The 20834-nt window shown below is 60.9% G+C and overlaps 1 protein-coding gene across 1 annotated transcript in view; it reads left to right on the forward strand.

Moving 5' to 3' along the window:
- LOC143843108 (sodium/potassium-transporting ATPase subunit alpha-2-like) overlaps positions 1-20580 on the forward strand; it is a 32895-nt gene extending 12315 nt beyond the window's left edge. The window contains 21 exon segments of the mRNA XM_077349129.1: positions 2630-2764; positions 4768-4885; positions 5407-5675; positions 6800-6998; positions 10445-10554; positions 10996-11130; positions 12736-12790; positions 12793-12924; positions 13325-13500; positions 14470-14536; positions 14539-14605; positions 14703-14853; positions 16851-16932; positions 16935-17018; positions 17110-17264; positions 18896-19019; positions 19206-19387; positions 19552-19648; positions 19651-19680; positions 20021-20123; positions 20406-20580. Of these exon segments, the coding sequence (XP_077205244.1) occupies positions 2630-2764; positions 4768-4885; positions 5407-5675; positions 6800-6998; positions 10445-10554; positions 10996-11130; positions 12736-12790; positions 12793-12924; positions 13325-13500; positions 14470-14536; positions 14539-14605; positions 14703-14853; positions 16851-16932; positions 16935-17018; positions 17110-17264; positions 18896-19019; positions 19206-19387; positions 19552-19648; positions 19651-19680; positions 20021-20123; positions 20406-20580 (2646 nt within the window).
- Positions 20581-20834: the final 254 nt, after the last annotated feature.

Raw genomic sequence — 20834 nt, forward strand, 5'->3', positions numbered from 1 at the left:
ACCCTCGACCCCACCTTCTTCAGCACGTGGAGGAGGGCCAGCTGCCGGGGAGGGGGGGGGAATCTGCCTGATGCCGCCAGATTCGAGAAGGCGCCTCTGTCGACTTGTGCCAGAAGAGAGGCAAAGAGAACTATGTATAATGCACAGAACGGTACTTGAGACGTTGGGTCAGAATATTCCCTGCCGAGACAGGGCACCTGCAGCCACCTCTGAACTCCCTTTAAGGTACCGGCCTTTTGGGTGGCAAAGTCACGAGAAGACATGTGCAGGCAGCACCTTGGCCCCTTTGAGAGCCACTTTGGTGTCGTGGTTACGAGTGCGGTCTTCTAATCTGGCATGCTGGGTTCGATTCTGCACTCCCCCACATGCAGCCAGCTGCGTGACCTTGGGCTCCCCACGGCACTGATAAAGCTGTTCTGACCGGGCAGTGATATCAGGGCTCTCTCAGCCTCACCCACCTCACAGGGTGTCTGTTGTGGGGAGAGGAAAGGGAAGGTAACTGTAAGCCGCTTTGAGACTCCTTCAGGTAGAGAAAAGCGGCATCTAAGAACCAACTCTTCTTCTTCAGTAATCTCAGGGCTCTCTCAGCCTCCCCTCCCTCACAGGGTGTCTGTAGTGGGGAGAGGAAGGGAAGGTGACTGGAAGCCACTTTGAGCCTCCTTCGGGTAGAGAAAAGTGGCATATAAGAACCAACTCTTCTTCTTTGAGGCCTACATCGAAAAAAGCAAGCTAGCAAGCGGTGAAGGAGCCAATTGTTGCAAGAGATGAGTGGAAAGCTGTAGGCTTCTAGTGGGTTTTTGAAAGTCCCTCAAAGACCTTCTGGTGTGTGTTTGTGGGGGGGGGGGGTAGCAGCTTGGCCCCTTTTGAAGAGAACACCACAAAAACATATCAAACCAGGCTTGGGGGAAATCATGGTGAAGGGGGGCAAACCCAGAAATAGCCTTGCCTCTCTGTCAGGACTTCTTTGGGGTGTCATGTGGAATTCTGGCCCGAAGACAGGGGGGCTGCTTCCCGGGGGGGCTTCTCCTGTTCTCACCCAACAATAGGCCCCATCCTAGCCAGGCACTGGTTGGGGGCAGCCGATGCCCGTGTTCCTGCCCCGCCCAGGCCAGAGAGATGCCCAGACAGGGCAGGGGCAGTCCTGACTCTGAGCCGCAGATCCCTCGCGCTCAGAGTCTCCCTGGGCTGTTTTGGACACTGCCCATTTCCTGATTGGGGGGGGGGAAATGTCGGCAATTGTCCCCTTGAATGATCGCCATCCCACTGGCTCTGTTCTAAATTCATGGAATTCCGAGGGACAACACAAAGGTCTTAAAAACACAAAAATATTTCAAAATGAGATCAGAGGAACCTCCAGCAGGGAGGTCAGGAGCGGAGGGTTGGGGGTTCCCTGGCGATTTGGGGGCGAGCCCTGGGAAGGGGAGGGGCTTCCGTGGAGCAGGATGCCGTAAGAGCCCCCACTGCACACGGTGTAGATCGGTCTCAGACCCATCCCAGCCCCCCACTGAGTGGGGCTCAGTTCTCCCATCAAGGCAGACGCCAAGGGGCCCAGGGCAGCCCAAGAGCGAGGCCGGCATCCCCTCTGCATCCAGGTTGGGCAAACGGGCCCCGGAAGAGGAGGGGGCGCCTGTCTGGGCCGGGGGTCAGGGGGTCATCCCAAAGTGACTGCAGCACGGCAGGGAGGGCACCCCCTCTGGCCCTGGGCAGTGAGAGGCTGGGACTCCGTCCAGAGAAGCCATCAATCAGACGTGGCCTCAGCACCCCACGGGGGGATCTTGGGGAGGATCCCCGGGGCATCCGGAAGCTCTTCACAGGAAGGGGCGGGGCAGGTGCAGCAGCCTGATTGTCAGGCAGGAGTTCGAATGCTCCGTCCACAGTGCCCCTCTGGGATGGGGAGCAGCGGGAGAAGAGGGGCTTCACCGCCCATCTCCTCTTGGGTGCAGACAGGGGCTGGTGACAAGGCCCCAGTGAGGAGTGTGCAGGAGTCCAGCTGATGCTCCCCACTGGGTGCCCCTTTGGGTGACCCAGAGACCAGCTTGGTGTGGAGCTAAGAGCGGCAGCTTCTCATCCGGCAAGCCGGGTTCGATTCCCCGGTCCTCCTCCACATGCAGCCACCTGTGACCTCATCACAGCCCTGATAGAGCTGTTCTCACTGAGCAGTTCTGTTAGAGCTCTCTCAGCCCCACCTCCCTCGCAGGGTGTTTGATGTGGGGAGAGGAAAGGGAAGGTGACTGGAAGCCACTTTGAGGCTTTGGGCACTGAAAAGTGGGACATGAAATGTTCTTCTTGTAGGGGCCCGGTTGGCCATGGATTTCTCCGAGTCTAGTGATGGGAGTGGGGTGAGAGAGTCTTTGTTGCCTGCTGGAGGCCGTTTCCTTCTCCGAGGGTTTTGCAAGTTGTTGGTCCAGGTCGAAAGCCCCGTCCGGCTCTGGCTGGTTCAGTCCTGTGGAGTCAGAGATGCAAGCAGGGGGTAGAAAGACTGATGGGTTGGGGGGGGGGGGGTAAAGCTGCCTCATGGACTTCTCTCCCCCACTTTTGCTGGGATGTGTGTGTGTGTGGCTGGCTGAGGGAGGGAGGGAGGCGTCGCTCTCCCCTGCCTGGAGCCTGACCAATGTCCCTCTGTCCACAGCAAGCCCTGGTCATCCGCGAAGGCGAGAAGGTCCAGATCAATGCAGAGAACGTGGTGGTGGGAGACCTGGTGGAGGTGAAAGGGGGGGATCGAGTCCCCGCTGACCTGCGGATCATCTCCTCCCACGGCTGCAAGGTGAGCGGGGGAGGAAGGCCGGATCCGTCCTGCTTTGACAACAGAGGACGGTTTCTGGATCCTCTGCGCATTATTCAACTGCGGAAGAATGGAAACACAAATTGACACTGGTGGGATCGATCCCCCAAAAGTACCTGCTCAGAGAACGACACAATTGCATGAGACTAAATACCTTCCCCTTGGAGACTGGGGGGGATGGGGAGGGGCTCGGACCAGCAAAGGATGAGGGAGCCGGGTCTGTTTAGCCGGGAGAGAAGGCGACTGAGAGGGGACACGATCACCATCTTCAACTACTTGAGGGGCTGTCCTAGAGAAGATGGAGCAGAGTTTTCTGTTGCCCCAGAAACAATGGGTTGAAATCCATTCAAAAGAAATTCCACCTAAACCTCCGGAAGACGTTCCTGACAGTCAGAGCGGTTCCTCAGTGGAACAGGCTTCCTCGGGAGGTGGTGGGTTCTCCATCTTTGGAGGTTTTTAAACAGAGGCTGGAGAGCCCTCTGACGGAGAGGCTGATTCTATGAACAGAAGATGGCGAGTGGGGGGGCAGGAAGGGATGTGCCAGGGTGTGTCTCTTGTGGCCCTTCCTTGCAGACCCAGGGAATTGCTCATTGCTGCTGTGGGATGGGAGGGGAATTCCCTCTCTGCACTCCCTCCATGGGTGTCCCCATTGCTCCCAGGTTCAAGACCCTTCCTGGCCTCCGTCCCTCAGATTTGTGGCACGGCCCCTCCCCCATGCTCTGCCATAACAGCTTGGGCTGTCTGAGCAGGTGCCAGCCTACCAGTGGGCAAAATCGACCGTGGCTTCTCCGGCGTGGCTCCTGCCTTTCCGGAGGAGCTCAGGAACCATAGAACCACGAGAGCCCTGGGCTCCCTGCAAACTATGCAGAACCGAAAACTGTTGATTGTTTTATGGTGGTTATTAGGGTGCCCCTAATAGGATGGACATTGCCCTGAGCCAGGTTGCTGGGATGGTGGTTTAGAAACCTAATAAATAATATTCAGGGGCTTTTTTACACAGGTAAAGAATAACAAATTTGAGTCCCCTCAGGCACTGCAAAGATTTATCCAGGGTGTGAGCTGTCCTGTGCATGCCCTCTTCCTCGGACCATGGCGCAGGGGTCAGGAGAGGGCAGATGCAAGGAGGAAGCAAAGGAGTAGCAAGTGAAGCTTTGCCTCAGGCTTCTGCCGTCCTATTCCTGAGCGAGAGCTTCCTGGCTCTCATCCTGCCGCTTGTGTTAACTAAAAGTTAACTGGTCCAAAATGCGGCTGCCAGGGTCCTCACTAGAACACCTTTGAGGGCCCACATTCAGCCGGTGCTTCGTCATCTGCACTGGTTACCAGTCTGTTTCCGAATCAGATTCAAGGTATTGGTATTGACCTTTAAGGCTATACGCGGCCTGGGTCCCATCTACCTGCGGGACCACTTGGTTGTTTATGCCCCCCGCAGGGCACTCTGCTCTGCAGGTATGAATTTACTGGTTGTCCCGGGCCCACAGGATGTTCGCCTGGCCTCGACCCGGGCCAGGGCCTTTTCAGTCCTGGCCCCAACCTGGTGGAACGAGCTCCCGGGTGAGCTGCGGGCCCTGCAGGATCTACCAGCTTTCCGCAGGGCCTGTAAGACGGAGCTCTTCCGCCAGGCATATGGTTGAGGCCAGGGCAGCTCTCCCACTAACGCATCAGAGGATCCCCTCCAATATTGAGATCTCCAACATCGAGATCATGGTTAGATCTATTGTATTGGTGCCACCCTCTTCTGAATATTAATCTCCCCACCAACTTGGGGGAAAGTCGGGTAACTAAGATCAGAATTGTGACCACCGCCGCTTACATGTTATATGTGACTTGTTGTTGATGTTAATTGGGGTTTTTATGGGGATTTTATGGTGTTTTAACTGTTTATGTTGTAAACCGCCCTGAGGCCTATTTGGAGAAGGGCGGTCTAAAAATTAAATAATAATATACAAAAATAATAATAACTAAAAGCCCCCTGCTGTTTGGGGCAGGTGGACAACTCCTCCTTGACAGGCGAGTCGGAGCCCCAGACCCGCTCCCCAGAGTTCACCCACGAGAACCCGCTGGAGACCCGAAACATCTGCTTCTTCTCCACCAATTGCGTTGAAGGTGAGCAGGTGGGGGGGGGGCAGGCTGGCTGTGCTGGGCCAGGCCCTCCTCACTTCCCAGGGCCCAGTTCCAGGAGGAGAGGAGAGCCGAGCGGAGGAGCCCACCGGGTCCCCCCTGGAGGGCTTTGCATTGCACAGGGCTCCTTCCGGGCCTGGGGTGGGGGTGGGGAGCTGCCAGTCTCTGCCATGGCCTCTTCTCCCCATCCTGGAGGGGCAGGTGCCGATCTCTGGCAACCCTCCCACCACGAGAGGAGCCTGCTCTTGGGGCAGCAGCAGGAGACAGGTTGAGCTCTGCTGGGGATCCAGTTCCGCCAGAGAGTGAATGCTGTAGCATTATCCTCCGTCGAAGCCCCTCCCCTCCCCTTGCCCCGCCCTCCTGAGGCTCCACCCCAAATTGCAGGCATTCCCTGACCAGGAGCTGGCATCCCCAATTGTGAGGCGCCTTGTGGCTCTGGGGTGCTGGCAGCTTTGCAGCTCAGAGGGGAGCCCGGCGCCTCTTCCCTCCCTCCCTGCCCCCCACAGGCACAGCTCGGGGCATCGTCATCTCCACGGGGGACCGGACGGTGATGGGGCGCATCGCCTCGCTGGCCTCGGGGCTGGAGGTGGGCCAGACGCCCATCGCCATGGAGATCGAGCACTTCATCCGCATCATCACCGGGGTGGCCGTCTTCCTGGGCATGTCCTTCTTCATCCTCTCCCTCATCCTGGGCTACACCTGGCTGGAGGCCGTCATCTTCCTCATCGGCATCATTGTGGCCAACGTCCCCGAAGGGCTCCTGGCCACCGTCACGGTAACGGGCCCTGGGGGGTGGGGGGGTGGGGGGTGGGGCTGAGCCGAGGGAGGGACCGCTTGCTGCTAGGGTGGCCCTTCTGGCCCTGATCCCCAGAGGCCCCCTGCTCTGGCTGGGGCAAGGCTTCCCCGCCACATGGCACGTGAGCATCCGGCAGGCCTGGGGCTCCTCAGGGAGGGGCTGAGTCTCCTAGCCCCCCCCTCTCTTGCATCCAAAACGAAGCAGCCTCTCGTGGCACCAGTTGGGAGGCTGGGTTGGCATCCCATGGGCCACAGGCAGGCTGGCACAGAGGCAGGCGGTGCCCAGGAGGAGCAGACCTGGCAGCATCCTGGTCTGCAGGCCCGTTTCCCACCCTCATTCTCATGGCCGTCCTCCTGGCATCCTTCTGCCTCCCATCCACAGGCCCCTGTCTTTTGGAGTGGGGCAGAATTCCTGGTATTTGAAGGCACCACAAAACGTTGTGTTTCTTGGGATGCCTTCATTGGGGACCCTGAAGACTGTGACTGGCCAACACCAGGGCCTTTCTCCGAGGTGGTCTCCTGGGGTTCATAAGATTAGTGCCCAGAACCCTGGAGGTCCCGCTCAGTCGCCCTGGTTGGGGGCCACTGAAAGACCCCTTCTCCATAAGTTCTCTGCTCCTGTGGCCATCACTGCCCCCTCTGGCAACAGATTCCACCTTAACCTCTCTCTGTATAAAGGAGTATTTCCTTTTGTCCACAACCTGCTGACCATCAGCTTCCTCGGAGGATGTGGATGATGTCGCTGAGATCTGTAATTTTAGGAGAGGGGGAGAAATCTCTCTGGGTCCACTTTCTCCACCCCATGAATCATTCTATAAGCCTCTCAGAGGATCTCCTGCCTGTTGGCCGTCTTCATCTGCCCAAGATGACTGCCTGAAGCAGACAGAGTGGGCTAAAAGCCCAAGGAGGCCCGGGTTCAAATCCTGGCTCTGCTCGCCAGGTCACTGGGCATCCCTCTGCCCTCAGCCTCCCTTGGTTCTTTGGGCCGTGGAGGGGCGAAGGGGGCTCCCGGGTGTCACTCTCAGCTCCTTGGCAGGGGGGGCAGGGCACCGGTCCCTCCCGGGTGGCCTGCCAGCCCCATTCCTCCTCCTCCTCCACCCCCAGGTGTGTCTGACGCTGACTGCCAAGCGCATGGCCCGCAAGAACTGCCTGGTGAAGAACTTGGAGGCGGTGGAGACCCTGGGCTCCACCTCCACCATCTGCTCCGACAAGACGGGCACCCTCACCCAGAACCGCATGACCGTGGCCCACATGTGGTTCGACAACCAGATTCACGAGGCCGACACCACCGAGGACCAGAGCGGTGAGGCTGGGAAGGGGAGGCCGATCTTGAGCCCTGGGGCTCCCTCGGAGGGGGCTCAAGGCAAGAGGGGGAGCCTCAGAGGAGGGCCCTCTCGCAAGAAAGACAGTGATCCTCTGGGCACCTGCAGAGGGCATCTTGGGTTGCAACACAGCCCCCCCCCCCGAGTCTCCCAGACGGAGAGGAGCAGGGCTTCCAGGAGGGCATAGATCATCATATAGAATAATGGAGTTGGAAGGGGCCTCCTGGGTCATATAGTCCAACCCCCTGCACTAGCCAGGACACTCACAGCCCTCTCGCTCACCCACTGCATGGCCCCTTCCCACTCTAGGAGTCTAGTTCAGCAGTGGAAGGGGCTGCCTAAGGAGGTGGGGAGCTCCCCCTCACTGGCCGTCTTCAAGCAGCGGCTGGACAGATCCTTCTCCTGGATGCTGGAGGCTGATCCTGCACTGAGCAGGGGGTGGGACTGGATGGCCTGCATGGCCCCTTCCCACTCTAGGATTCTAGGAGTCTAGTTCAGCAGTGGAAGGGGCTGCCTAAGGAGGTGGGGAGCTCCCCCTCACTGGCCATATTCAAGCAGCGGCTGGACAGATCCTTCTCCTGGATGCTGGATGCTGATCCTGCACTGAGCAGGGGTGGGACTAGATGGCCTGCATGCCCCCTTCCCACTCTAGGATTCTAGGAGTCTAGTTCAGCAGTGGAAGGGGCTGCCTGAGGAGGTGGGGAGCTCCCCCTCACTGGCCGTCTTCAAACAGTGGCTGGACAGATCCTTCTCCTGGATGCTTGAGGCTGATCCTGCACTGAGCAGGGGGTGGACTAGATGGCCTTCATGGCCCCTTCGCACTCTAGGATTCTAGGAGTCTTGTTCAGCAGTGGAAGGGGCTGCCTAAGGAGGTGGGGAGCTCCCCCTCACTGGCCGTCTTCAAGCAGCGGCTGGACAGATCCTTCTCCTGGATGCTGGAGGCCGATCCTGCATTGAGCAGGGGGTGGGACTAGATGGCCTGCATGGCCCCTTCCCACTCTAGGATTCTAGGAGTCTAGTACAGCAGTGGAAGGGGGCTGCCTAAGGAGGTGGGGAGCTCCCCCTCACTGGCCGTCTTCAAGCAGTGGCTGGACAGATCCTTCTCCTGGATGCTGGAGGCTGATCCTGCACTGAGCAGGGGGTGGGACTGGATGGCCTGCATGGCCCCTTCCACTCTAGGATTCTAGGAGTCTAGTTCAGCAGTGGAAGGGGCTGCCTAAGGGGGTGGGGAGCTCCCCCTCACTGGCCGTCTTCAAGCAGCGGCTGGACAGATCCTTCTCCTGGATGCTTGAGGCTGATCCTGTACTGAGCAGGGGGTGGACTGGATGGCCTGCATGGCCCCTTCCCACTCTAGGATTCTAGGAGTCTAGTTCAGCAGTGGAAGGGGCTGCCTAAGGAGGTGGGGAGCTCCCCCTCACTGGCCATATTCAAGCAGCGGCTGGACAGATCCTTCTCCTGGATGCTGGATGCTGATCCTGCACTGAGCAGGGGGTGGGACTAGATGGCCTGCATGGCCCCTTCCCACTCTAGGATTCTAGGAGTCTAGTTCAGCAGTGGAAGGGGCTGCCTAAGGAGGTGGGAGCTCCCCCTCACTGGCCGTCTTCAAGCAGCGGCTGGACAGATCCTTCTCCTGGATGCTGAGGCCGATCCTGCACTGAGCAGGGGGTGGGACTAGATGGCCTGCATGGCCCCTTCCCACTCTAGGATTCTAGGAGTCTAGTTCAGCAGTGGAAGGGGCTGCCTAAGGAGGTGGGGAGCTCCCCCTCACTGGCCGTCTTCAAGCAGTGGCTGGACAGATCCTTCTCCTGGATGCTGGAGGCTGATCCTGCACTGAGCAGGGGGTGGGACTGGATGGCCTGCATGGCCCCTTCCCACTCTAGGATTCTAGGAGTCTAGTTCAGCAGTGGAAGGGGCTGCCTAAGGAGGTGGGGAGCTCCCCCTCACTGGCCATATTCAAGCAGCGGCTGGACAGATCCTTCTCCTGGATGCTGGATGCTGATCCTGCACTGAGCAGGGGGTGGGACTAGATGGCCTGCATGGCCCCTTCCCACTCTAGGATTCTAGGAGTCTAGTTCAGCAGTGGAAGGGGCTGCCTAAGGAGGTGGGGAGCTCCCCCTCACTGGCCGTCTTCAAGCAGCGGCTGGACAGATCCTTCTCCTGGATGCTGGAGGCCGATCCTGCACTGAGCAGGGGTGGGACTAGATGGCCTGCATGGCCCCTTCCCACTCTAGGATTCTAGGAGTCTAGTTCAGCAGTGGAAGGGGCTGCCTAAGGAGGTGGGGAGCTCCCCCTCACTGGCCGTCTTCAAGCAGCGGCTGGACAGATCCTTCTCCTGGATGCTGGAGGCTGATCCTGCACTGAGCAGGGGGTGGGACTGGATGGCCTGCATGGCCCCTTCCCACTCTAGGATTCTAGGAGTCTAGTTCAGCAGTGGAAGGGGCTGCCTAAGGAGGTGGGGAGCTCCCCCTCACTGGCCATATTCAAGCAGCGGCTGGACAGATCCTTCTCCTGGATGCTGGATGCTGATCCTGCACTGAGCAGGGGTGGGACTAGATGTCCTCATGGCTCCTTCCCACTCTGGGATTCTAGGAGTCTAGTTCAGCAGGGGAAGGGGCTGCCTAAGGAGGTGGGGAGCTCCCCCTCACTGGCCGTCTTCAAGCAGCGGCTGGACAGATCCTTCTCCTGGGTGCTTGAGGCTGATCCTGCACTGAGCAGTGGGTGGACTAGATGGCCTGCATGGCCCCTTCCCACTCTGGGATTCTAGGAGTCTAGTTCAGCAGTGGAAGGGGCTGCCTAAGGAGGTGGGGAGCTCCCCCTCACTGGCCGTCTTCAAGCAGCGGCTGGACAGATCCTTCTCCTGGGTGCTTGAGGCTGATCCTGCACTGAGCAGTGGGTGGACTAGATGGCCTGCATGGCCCCTTCCCACTCTGGGATTCTAGGAGTCTAGTTCAGCAGTGGAAGGGGCTGCCTAAGGAGGTGGGGAGCTCCCCCTCACTGGCCGTCTTCAAGCAGCGGCTGGACAGATCCTTCTCCTGGGTGCTTGAGGCTGATCCTGCACTGAGCAGGGGCTGGGACTAGATGGCCTTTGGTGGCCCTGCCCGCTCTACTATTCTAGTTCGGCCCGTATGCTCAACAACCCTGCCGCATGGGCCAGCATTGCAGGAGTTGCCCGTGGCTTACCAAGGAAGGACTCTTTTGTAGACGGGAGGGGAGAGGGCAGGAATAGGGCTGCCAGGCTCCAGTGGGCCCAGGAATTCTCCCCAAACGATCACTGTAGCCCAGCCTGCAGCACTGGGTTTCCCTGGAGTATCAGCTCCCTTTCCTTGCCAGCCCTGCCCCTCCCCAGGCTCTGCCTGGCATCCCTTTGCCCAGCCTCCCCGCCCTCACCAGGTGCCTGAAGAGCTCCCCTCCCCCCTTCTCTGCCCAGGGGCCACCTTTGACAAGCGCTCTCCCACCTGGACGGCCCTGGCCCGCATCGCAGGGCTGTGCAACCGAGCCGTCTTCAAGGCGGGGCAGGAGAACGTCCCCATCTCTAAGGTAGGGGGGAGCCCCCAGCGGGAGCTTCAGGAGCATGGCTGCCCTGCCATGGGGGGGGGGGACCCCTTGCCCCAAGTGTGGGTGTGGTGGGGGGAGGTGAGCCTCCCTTCTCCTTCCCAGGGAGGCTTCCAGAGGTGGGGCCACCCCAGGCGAGGGCCAGAAGGGAGGAGAACCACACCCCCCATGCCTGTGGTGCTGACGGGGGGGGGATGTATGTGCTACAGCAGCAGCCTGGAGAAGGGGCTGCAGGAGTCCCCCCCCTTGCTGCAAGCTCTGTCCTGTGGGGGTCTCCCTGGCCTCCTGCAGAACCCGGCCCTGGCAGCCCCCCCCCCCCAACCCTCAGCGAGTGAGCATGCTGCTCCGGACCTGAGCCTGGCAGTTCCTCTCCAGATGTTCTGGGTTTGCCCTTTCTCTGCTCCCCCCCCCCCCCGCTCCTCACAGAGGGACACAGCTGGCGATGCCTCCGAATCGGCCCTCCTGAAATGCATCCAGTTGTCTTGTGGGTCCGTCAACAAGATGCGCGAAAGGAACCCCAAAGTGACGGAGATCCCCTTCAACTCCACCAACAAGTACCAGGTGGGCCCTGAGGCTGGGGGGCAGGGGGACTGGCAGGCAGGCCCCTCTGGACGCAGAGGTTCAACAGGCGTTTCGCCTGCCCCCTTGACAGCGCTGGAGAGCCCCTGTGGTGGTGTGGTTGGAGTGCCGGACTAGGATCTGGGCATCAGGGGACCTCCAAGGTCATCTAGTCCAACCCCTCAAGGACGCAGGAAATTCAGGAGAACCTGAAAGCAGGAGAACCGGCGGGTTCAAATCCCCACTCTGCCCAGTAAGCCAGTCAAGCACCTTTCCAGCCTTACCTACTTTACAGGGTTGTTGTGAGGATAAAGAGAGGGCAGGGAGATCTTGTGTACAATAAAGATGTCCACATGAAGAGAACAATCAGCTGCTGTCAGCAGTTGGCCATAAATTTGCTAGTCCTTCTCTTCCATGTGGACATTTCCACTTCCATTGTGGCCAAATGTTTCCATGCAGTTCAATCTCAAGGGAAGACAAACCAGTCCAAATTGCTGCTTCTCTCTGGGTCCTGCTCACTGTTTTCATAATGCTGCATGCAAATGTATTCTCACACCCTCCCTAGAAGGTTGAACCGATCCCTTCCGATCCGAGACGTGGTCTCTGGGGAAGTCTGCCTCCCTTGAATGAACCTCGGTTGGTCTTGGAGGGCCCCCACTGGCCTCCGCTTCAGCCCCTCCCAGCTTCCCACCTCAATCTAGGCTGAAGGAAAGAAAATTAATACATTGCTAATTACTTCTGAGAGTCCCAGGAAACAAAGTGGGGCTCCTGTCTATTTTTAATCAAGGCCACGAACCCTTTCTCCGGGCAGGACTCCTCATGTGTCATGGCTGGGGGGCGCCACCAGGGGGCGCCACTGCCCAAGAGACGGGCCCCAGTCGCTGTGGGGCGGCCTCGAATCACCTCCCCCTTCAGTTTCCTTTCCATGCAATTGCTCCGTGCAATTGCTCCTTCCCCGCAGAAACCTGTGGTGCAGACCCACAGGAGTGGCATACGAAGGGGCCTTCTCCTGCATCGGAGCCCCGGCCACCCCCCTGGGTTGACCTGGGGACTGTGGCCCACGGGAAGAGCACCTCCGTGGCAGGCCAAGGCTCCCAGCTTCCAGTCCCAGCACACCTCCAGGGGAAAGGGTCCGCAGACTCAGCAGCACCAGAAGGACCAAGAGCAACATTGGGGGCAGGGTAGGAGCTTCCATGGGTCCCTTCTGCAGACAGATCCAGAGGGGGGCCCTGTGAGAGAGCCAGAGTCCGGCAGCACCACTGGGGGCAAGATTTGTTAAGTCTTGAAGCAGCTCCTGGCCTCTGGCTCTCTTCGGCTGCTGCAGTCAGCCTCGTTCGGGCCCCCCCCCCCAGGATCTCGCTTGATGGACCGGGGGAGGGGGTCCCCCCTCTCCCCCTCCCCTGTTGGCCTCCCCATGGGATCTTTGGGTGTCCCAGAAGCAGTTCTGGACTTCAGAAACACAATTGTCTTTTTTATTCCCATTCCTGGAGGGTCCAGTTGACCGCTGAGTGCCTGGATGGTCCTGTGTCCTTTCTGGATTAGGAAGCCCCCCTGCACCCCCTCCCTGTTCCCTGGGGGCCCTGCTAAGGACTCTCCCCTGTGTTGCAGCTCTCCATCCACGAGACGGAAGACCGGCCCAAGGGCCACCTCCTGGTGATGAAGGGGCTCCCGAACGCATCCTGGACCGCTGCTCCACCATCCTGATGCAGGGCAAGGAGGTGCGGCTGGACGCCGACATGCGGGAGGCCTTCCAGAACGCCTACCTCGAGCTGGGCGGCCTGGGCGAGAGAGTGCTCGGTGAGAGGGCCAGGGCCAGGGGCGGGACGGACGGGCGGCAGGCAGGCAGGCAGGCAGGGGCGGCAGGCAGAGGCCGGGGGCAGGCCCTTCAGCCACCCCTGGTCCGGTCCAGCAGGGCTCTTCTTCTCCCACCCCAAGCTAACCCCCAGGGAGAGGACAAGCCCTTCTGCATGGGCAGGCCGAGGGACCCCCGTCTCCCAGAAATGAGCCCTGCAGGGTAGAGCCGAGGGGGCCCAGCCGCCACAAGGCCCTTTGCCAGGGGGCAAGTGAATCCCCGGGGAAAGACCTCCCGCGTCCAGGGGGTTGCTCCCTGAAGGGGAGACGTGGGGCGGGAGGTGTGGGGGGCTGCAGTGGGGCTCACCCACGGAGGGGAGACGGAGCCTCGCTCTCCCTCTGCCAGGCTTCTGCCAGGTCTACCTGCCCGAAGGCAAATTCCCGCGGGGCTTCAAGTTCGATGCCGACGAGGTCAACTTCCCCATCAAGAACCTCTGCTTCGTGGGACTCATGTCCATGATCGACCCGCCTCGGGCCGCGGTGCCGGACGCCGTGGGGAAGTGCCGGAGCGCCGGCATCAAGGTACGGCTCCGGCCCCTGCAGGAAGGAGGGTGGAGCAGCTGGTGGCTGGGCGACCCCCCCCCCTCGAAAGCCTCACCCAGCCCGGAGGGTCTCCTGCAGGTCTGTGTTCCTCACTGCGGGGGGCTTCCACCCCTGGAGGCAAAGCTGGTGCTGCTGGCTACCCCTCCGTGCCCTTAATCCCCCTTGGCCAGCTGTCCAGGGGGTGAGGGAGGCCCCCGGGGAGGGGAGGGCAGGGGAGGGGAGGGGAGGGCAGGCAGGCTCCTCATCTGGGCTTAAGCGGGACGGAGGCTGCAGAGGCCGGGAGCCCATGTGACGCAGCCAGCAGCTCATCTGCGGCCTCAGCCTCAAGGGCCAAGCAAGGACAGGACAGCAAGGGGAGGGGGCAGGTCGGGATGCCCAGCAGCCCTCCTCGGACCGTGGAAAGGTCAGCCCGGCTCGAGGGGACGGGGATCCTGACCTGCGGGGTGTGATGGCCAGCTGGTTTGGTTCCCCGCTCCTCCTCGCCCTCCACCTGCAGGCAGGGAAAGCCACAGTCCTGTGAGAGCTGTTCTCACTGAGCAGTCCTATCAGAGCTCTCTCAGCCTCCGTTCCCTCCCAAGAGGTCTGTGGTGGGGAGACGAAGGGGATGGGACGTTCAGTCCGCTTGGAGACTCCTTCAGGAAGTGAAAAGGGGGGTATTTAAAGCCAGCTCTTCCCTCCTCTGTCCGGGTGGGCTCAGAAATGGCCAGGAAGCCTGGGGGGGGGTAGTCTGGAGGGGGTGGTGGCTGAAGGGGCCCAGAGTGCCCCTGGCCTGTTTGCTGTGGGTGCAGCGGGTGGTCCAGTCGTGTTGCCCACGTGGGTCTTGAGGCGGCACCCCTGGCCAGGCTGTCCTTGGTGGGAGGAGTCCCCCGTAGGGGTCAGGCCCCCCCTGCACAGGTGCTCCTCCGGGATCCGGCCTCACGCTGCCCGTGCCCCGCCTCTTTCCGGCAGGTGATCATGGTGACCGGTGACCATCCAATCACGGCCAAGGCCATTGCCAAGGGGGTGGGCATCATCTCCGAGGGAACGAGACCGTCGAGGACATTGCGGCCCGCCTCAACATCCCCGTCAGCCAGGTCAACCCCAGGTAGGCCCCCCCACCCTCCAGCAGCCGCTCTGCCCCCCCCAAGGCCCGGACCTGACCCCCCCCTTTCGTTCCTCTGTCCGTCCGTCTGTCCTTGCAGGGAAGCCAAGGCCTGCGTGGTGCACGGCTCGGACCTCAAGGACATGACGGCTGAGCAGCTGGACGAGATCCTCAAGAACCACACGGAGATCGTCTTCGCCCGCACCTCCCCCCAGCAGAAGCTGATCATTGTGGAGGGCTGCCAGCGGCAGGTGAGGGGCTGCCCAGGGGGGCTCGGGGGCCAGAAGACAAGCAGGGAGACGGACAGCCAGGCCGACCCGGCACCTGGCAGGGACTGTCCCCGGCTGAAGGCAAATTCCCCGCTGGCGGGCTGGTCAGTCTCCCCCGAACTTCAAAAGGGGAGCAAACCCACATCATTGTAATAGAATCAATTTCAGGTGTGCCCAGGTGTCCCCACTTGCGTGTCTGGGGCATAAGAGGCGTTCTGCTGTCCGTTGCCGTCTCTTGCTCAAGCCAGCTGGCTGGGGGTCGGGAGCTCTGGGCCATCGGCCGGATCTTGCTCAGCCAGCGCATGACCCTGGCTCAGGCAGCCAGAGGGCCCGTGGCAGCGACAAGCACGGTTTTTCGAGACCCTAAAAAGAGCAGGAAGGAAATTGTCCGCAAAGAGGGCCTTCCAGAAAACGGAGAGAAGCCTGCTCCGCTCCTGCTTCCTTCCTTCCTCCCTCCCTCCCTCCCTTCCCTCCCTCCTTCCCTCCCTCCCTCCTTCCTTCCTTCCTTCCTTCCCTCCCTCCCTCCCTCCCTCCCTCCCTCCTTCCCTCCCTCCCTCCCTCCCTCCCTCCTTCCTGCCTTCCCTCCCTCCCTCCCTCCTTCCTTCCTTCCCTCCCTCCCTCCCTCCTTCCCTTCCTCCCTCCCTCCTTCCTTCTCTCCCTCCCTCCTTCCTTCCTTCCTTCTCCCTGTATCTTCCTCCCTCCCTCCCTCCCCTCCCTCCCTCTTTCCCTCCCTCCCTCCCTCCTTCCTTCCCTCCCTCCCTCCCTCCCTTCCCCTCCCTCCCTCCCTCCCTCCTTCCCTTCCTCCCTCCCTCCCTCCCTCCCTCCTTCCTTCCTTCCTTCCTTCTCCCTGTATCTTCCTCCCTCCCTCCCTCCCTCCCTCCCCTTCCCTCCCTTCCCTCCCTCCTTCCTTCCCTCCTTCCCTCCCTCCTTCCTTCCTTCCCTCCCTCCCTCCCTCCCTCCCTCCCTCCCTCCTTCCTTCCCTCCTCCCTCCCTCCCTCCCTCCCTTCCTTCCTTCCTTCCTTCCTTCTTTCCTTCCTTCTCCTGTATCTTCCTCCCTCCCTCCCTCCCTCCCTCCCTCCCTCCCTCCCTCCCTTCCTTCCTTCGTTCCTTCTCCCTGTATCTCCCTCCTCCCTTCGGAGATGCAAAGTCTCCACAAGCTGTCCACAGTCGGCCTCGCCCTCCCTGTGGCACCAGGTGGGGAACGCTGCAGGAGCCCAGAGACCATCAACAGGTGGGCTTTCCTCAAACAGTGAAAGCCTAGAAGGGGCCTCCAGGGTCATCTAGTCCAACCCCCTGCTCAATGCAGGAATTCACAGCTACCTGCTCACCCTCAGGGACCCCAGTTTGGGCTTCTGCAAGCCCAAATCCCCAAGCCAGAAGAGGGGCTGACTGAGTCCAGCCGGATTCCATAGCAGGATCTCACCCACAGCAAACTAGCCCTGGCCCCTCATGTGTCCCCCATGAAGCGTTCTGTATGGTGCTCTTCCATTGTGGACAGTTGGAGACTGGGAGTCTTCTGGACCCCCTCAGGCAGACCCCTCCTGGAGGCTTAAATTTGGAGGTTGTATTTAGACGCTTGCGGGGAAGGGGTGGTCTTTAGCTGGGCAAAAGACCCAGAAAGCTCCGTGGGCCCCCTTCTGCACTTGTGGAGGGAGGGCTGAAATGCCCTTGGGAAACAGCCGCCAGAATAAGGTTAAAGCCTGGCTAGAAGAAGCCCACTGGCCAGGCTCCTAGTACTGCTGGTGCCGGACAAACCGCGAGGAAAAGTGCTGGCCCCAACACGGCCCGTCTGTGGCTCGCCAGGGGTCCTTCCCGGGTGGGCTGGACCGGTGGGGATGGGGTATTCCCTCCGGGGGAGGGCTGCACTGAAAGGATCCCGATTCCCAAGGGCAGCAAGACGTTGAGGGGAGGGCCTTCCCAAGCAGCCCTCTCCACCCGCCACAGGCCCCCCCAGCCCCAACCTTTCCCCTGCGGCCTAGGGGGCCATTGTGGCCGTGACCGGCGACGGAGTGAACGACTCGCCAGCCCTGAAGAAGGCGGACATCGGCATCGCCATGGGCATCGCGGCTCTGACGTCTCCAAGCAGGCTGCAGACATGATCCTCCTGGACGACAACTTTGCTTCCATCGTGACGGGCGTGGAGGAAGGTGAGCGCCCCGCCCCTGAGGGGGCCTTTCCTTCCGGCCCCCCCCAGCCCCCCCCCCCGCCAGGCCTCCTCACCTCCTCTGTGCCCGGCAGGCCGCCTGATCTTCGACAACCTGAAGAAGTCCATCGCCTACACCCTGACCAGCAACATCCCCGAGATCACCCCCTTCCTCCTCTTCATCATCATCAACATCCCCCTGCCGCTGGGCACCGTCACCATCCTGTGCATCGACCTGGGCACCGACATGGTGAGCGGGGGGGGGGGGGAGAGCAGGGGGGGGGGTCCTGCTCAGGTCTCTGCTGTGATGATGGGGGCTGCCGGGGAGTCACATAGAGCGGGGTCACTCCACGATGCCCCCCCAACCGCCTCTTCCAGTTCCCGACAAGTGTTTTTTTGAATGGGAGTGGGCTGGGGGTGAGGCTGGGGGGCTTCTGCCCAGGAAAGCTTGTGACTGACTACGGGAGATCCGATTGGCTGGGAGTTTTCTTACATTTTCATTCATTCATTCATTCATTCATTCATTCATTCATTCATTCATTCATTCATTCATTCATTCATTCAGCTTCTATACTACCACCCCCAAAAGGCTCATGGCAGTTTACAACTAAAATATGCACCCTAAAACAACATTAACATCCCCAATTCTAACATCCCCACCCCCCAGCGGTGACAACTCCCTCCCAGCTCGACAGGCCATCTGACAAACAAGCCTCAGGAGGATCTTCCCAGGGAGCCACAGTGCGGGGCCTGGACCTTCCTTGCCCGGACCTTCCTTGCCCCGGCCTCAACCGAAGACCAGACGGAAGAGCTTCATTTTGCAGGCCCTGCAGAACTGTGCCGGCTCCATCAGGGCCCTCCGTTCTCCGCGAGCTCATTCCACCAGGTCAGGGCCAGGCTGGAGACCTCCAACAGATTCCTACCCGCCCTGCGGGAGCATAAAGCTGATAGGCAGTCCCACAGGTATATGGGGCCCAGACCGCAGATGGCCGTAAAGGTTAACACCAGAACTTAGAAGAAGAAGAAGAAGAAGAAGAAGAAGAAGAAGAAGAAGAAGAAGAAGAAGAAGAAGAAGAAGAAGAAGAAGAAGAAGAAGAAGAAGAAGAAGAAGAAGAAGAAGAAGAAGAAGAAGAAGAAGAAGAAGAAGAAGAAGAAGAAGAAGAAGAAGAAGAAGAAGAAGAAGAAGAAGAAGAAGAAGAAGAAGAAGTTGGTTCTTAGATGCCGCTTTTCTTTACCCGAAGGAGCTCAAAGCGGCTTACAGTCGCCTTCCCTTTCCCCTCCCCACAACAGACACCCTGTGAGGTGGGTGAGGCTGAGAGAGCCCTGATATCACTGCTCAGTCAGAACAGCTTTATCAGTGCCGTGGCGAGCCCAAGGTCACCCAGCTGGCTGCATGTGGGGGAGGGCAGAATCGAACCCGGCATGCAGATTAGAAGTCCGCACTGCACCAAACTGAATTTGGTCCGGACTGTAACTGGCAACCAGTGCCTCAGGATAGGCTGAGTGTTCCCATGAGAACCGTAGGGGCCGCATTCTGCACCAGCTGCAACTTCCGCGTCAAGGTCAAGCGGGGGCCCCTGGAGAGTGTTCCAGAAGCCGAGACTGGAGGTGACCCTGGCGTAGATGGAGAAACGCTGCTTGTGCTTGGACAGCAATGGCCCCGCAGCACAGGGGTCTTCCCGGAGTGGCTCGTTCCACCTCCCACATCAGCCGTCTTGTGACTGTGCACACCCCGTTGCATCAGAACTCCAGCGGGAGCCCAGTGTGCAGAGGCTGGTCTGATGTGGAGACAACCTCAGTGCCAGGTGACCCCCCCCCACCTGCCCACCTGCCCACCCTCCCAGCCCCCTTTCTGAGCCGCAGTCTTTGGCTGCCCCCCAGGTCCCGGCCATCTCCCTGGCCTACGAGGCCGCAGAGAGTGACATCATGAAGAGGCAGCCGCGGAACTCCAAGACGGACAAGCTGGTGAACGAGCGTCTGATCAGCATGGCCTACGGGCAGATCGGTAAGAGTGCCGGACCCCCAGCGGCTGCCCCCCTCGGCCCCTGGCCCCCAAGAGCCACGAAGGCCCTGGAGGGACGGAGGGGAGGCGAGCTCCTCGGCCCCCCCCCCCCAGCCAGCCAGCCAGCCAGCCAGCCAGCCACCTCCGCCCTTGAGGCCTGCAGACGGCCGGGCCCCACAGCCCTGCCAGGCCTCACAGCGCCCTGCCCTCGGCTGCCTCCCCCCAGGCATGATCAGGCCCTGGGCGGCTTCTTCACGTACTTTGTGATCCTGGCGGAAAACGGATTCCTTCCCACCACCCTGCTGGGGATCCGTCTGGACTGGGACGACCGATCCAAGAACGACCTGGAGGACAGCTACGGCCAGGAGTGGGTGAGTGGGGGCCGGCAGCCACGGTCATTCATGGGGCCTCCACGGACAGAAGCAGTGTACCCCAGAGAGGTTGCTGAGGGCCGGCTGAGGAGCCCTTTCTGTCCGCCCGGCCCTCGGCCGCTCCTGCTCACGCTGCCGCCTCTGCTCCCCCTGCTCTCCCGTAGACCTACGAGCAGCGCAAGGTGGTGGAGTTCACCTGCCACACTGCCTTCTTTGCCAGCATCGTGGTGGTGCAGTGGGCAGACCTCATCATCTGCAAGACCAGCGCAACTCCGTCTTCCAGCAGGGCATGAAGTGAGTGGGGAGGAGCCCTCGGGGCGGGGGGGGGGGAGCAGAGGCTGTGGGAGCCTGCCTCCCCTTCCCCAGCGCCCCTCAGGATGCTCTCCATGCGCTCCTCCTCTGCCCCACTGGCCTGGGAGCCGGAGGGGACCCCATGGATGGGGAGAGGGGGCTCGGTGGGGCCCCTTCCTGTGCTGCCCCATGGCCCAGGGTCAGGCCTCGGGAGGAGGCGGGTGCCGGGCCAAGGAAAGGCCGTTGCAGGCTCCCTCAGCTCTCCTGGGCTGGGAAGGGGCCCCCTGGGCCACTCAACATGACCCCTCCCCCACCCCCCACCCCACCCCCTTTGTCCTCCCCAGAACAAGATCCTGATCTTCGGGCTCCTTGAAGAAACTGCCCTGGCTGCCTTCCTGTCCTACTGCCCAGGCATGGGGGTGGCCTTGCGCATGTACCCCCTCAAGTAAGTGAGAACACCATGGCTCCCCACACGACAGCCATGGTGGGTGGGCTCTGGGCCATGAAGCCCTGCTGAGGTCCCTCCCCAGCCCCCCAACCACCAGGGGCTCCTCCTAACCCCCCCCCCCATTTGTGCTCCCCATGAGTGCCCCAGAGGCCCCAGCGCTGGTCTTTCCTTCCTTGCCGCAAGCCTATTTCTAGCATGGCAGTTCCTGGGGCCCCCCATGCCCCCCCCATGGGCTGCCAGGCCCCTCTGGATGCTGACCCTCCCGTGCCTCCCCTGCAGGGTCACCTGGTGGTTCTGCGCCTTCCCCTACAGCCTGCTCATCTTCATCTACGACGAGGTGCGGAAGCTGCTTCTCCGGCGCTATCCCGGCGGTGAGTCTGGCTCAGGGGCAGGGCGGCTCCTGGCCCCGGGGAGGGGGGCCGGCCCATTGGGGGATTTCGCTTCGCCCTTTTAATCTGGGTGAGCTCCCTTGTGCATCTCTGGCCCCAAAGGCAGGCCTGCAGCACTGGAGCCAGTTGGGTGGAGTGGTCAGGAGTGCGGACTTCTAATCTGGCAGGCCGGGTTCGATTCTGCTCTCCCCCACATGCAACCAGCTGGGTGACCTTGGGCTCACCACGGCACTGATAAAGCTGTTCTGACCAAGCAGTGATATCAGGGCTCTCTCAGCCTCTCCTCCCTCACAGGGTGTCTGTTGTGGGGGGAGGAATG

This window comes from Paroedura picta, chromosome 1 (assembly GCF_049243985.1).
Source record: "Paroedura picta isolate Pp20150507F chromosome 1, Ppicta_v3.0, whole genome shotgun sequence".
In the NCBI taxonomy this organism is placed as follows: domain Eukaryota; kingdom Metazoa; phylum Chordata; class Lepidosauria; order Squamata; family Gekkonidae; genus Paroedura; species Paroedura picta.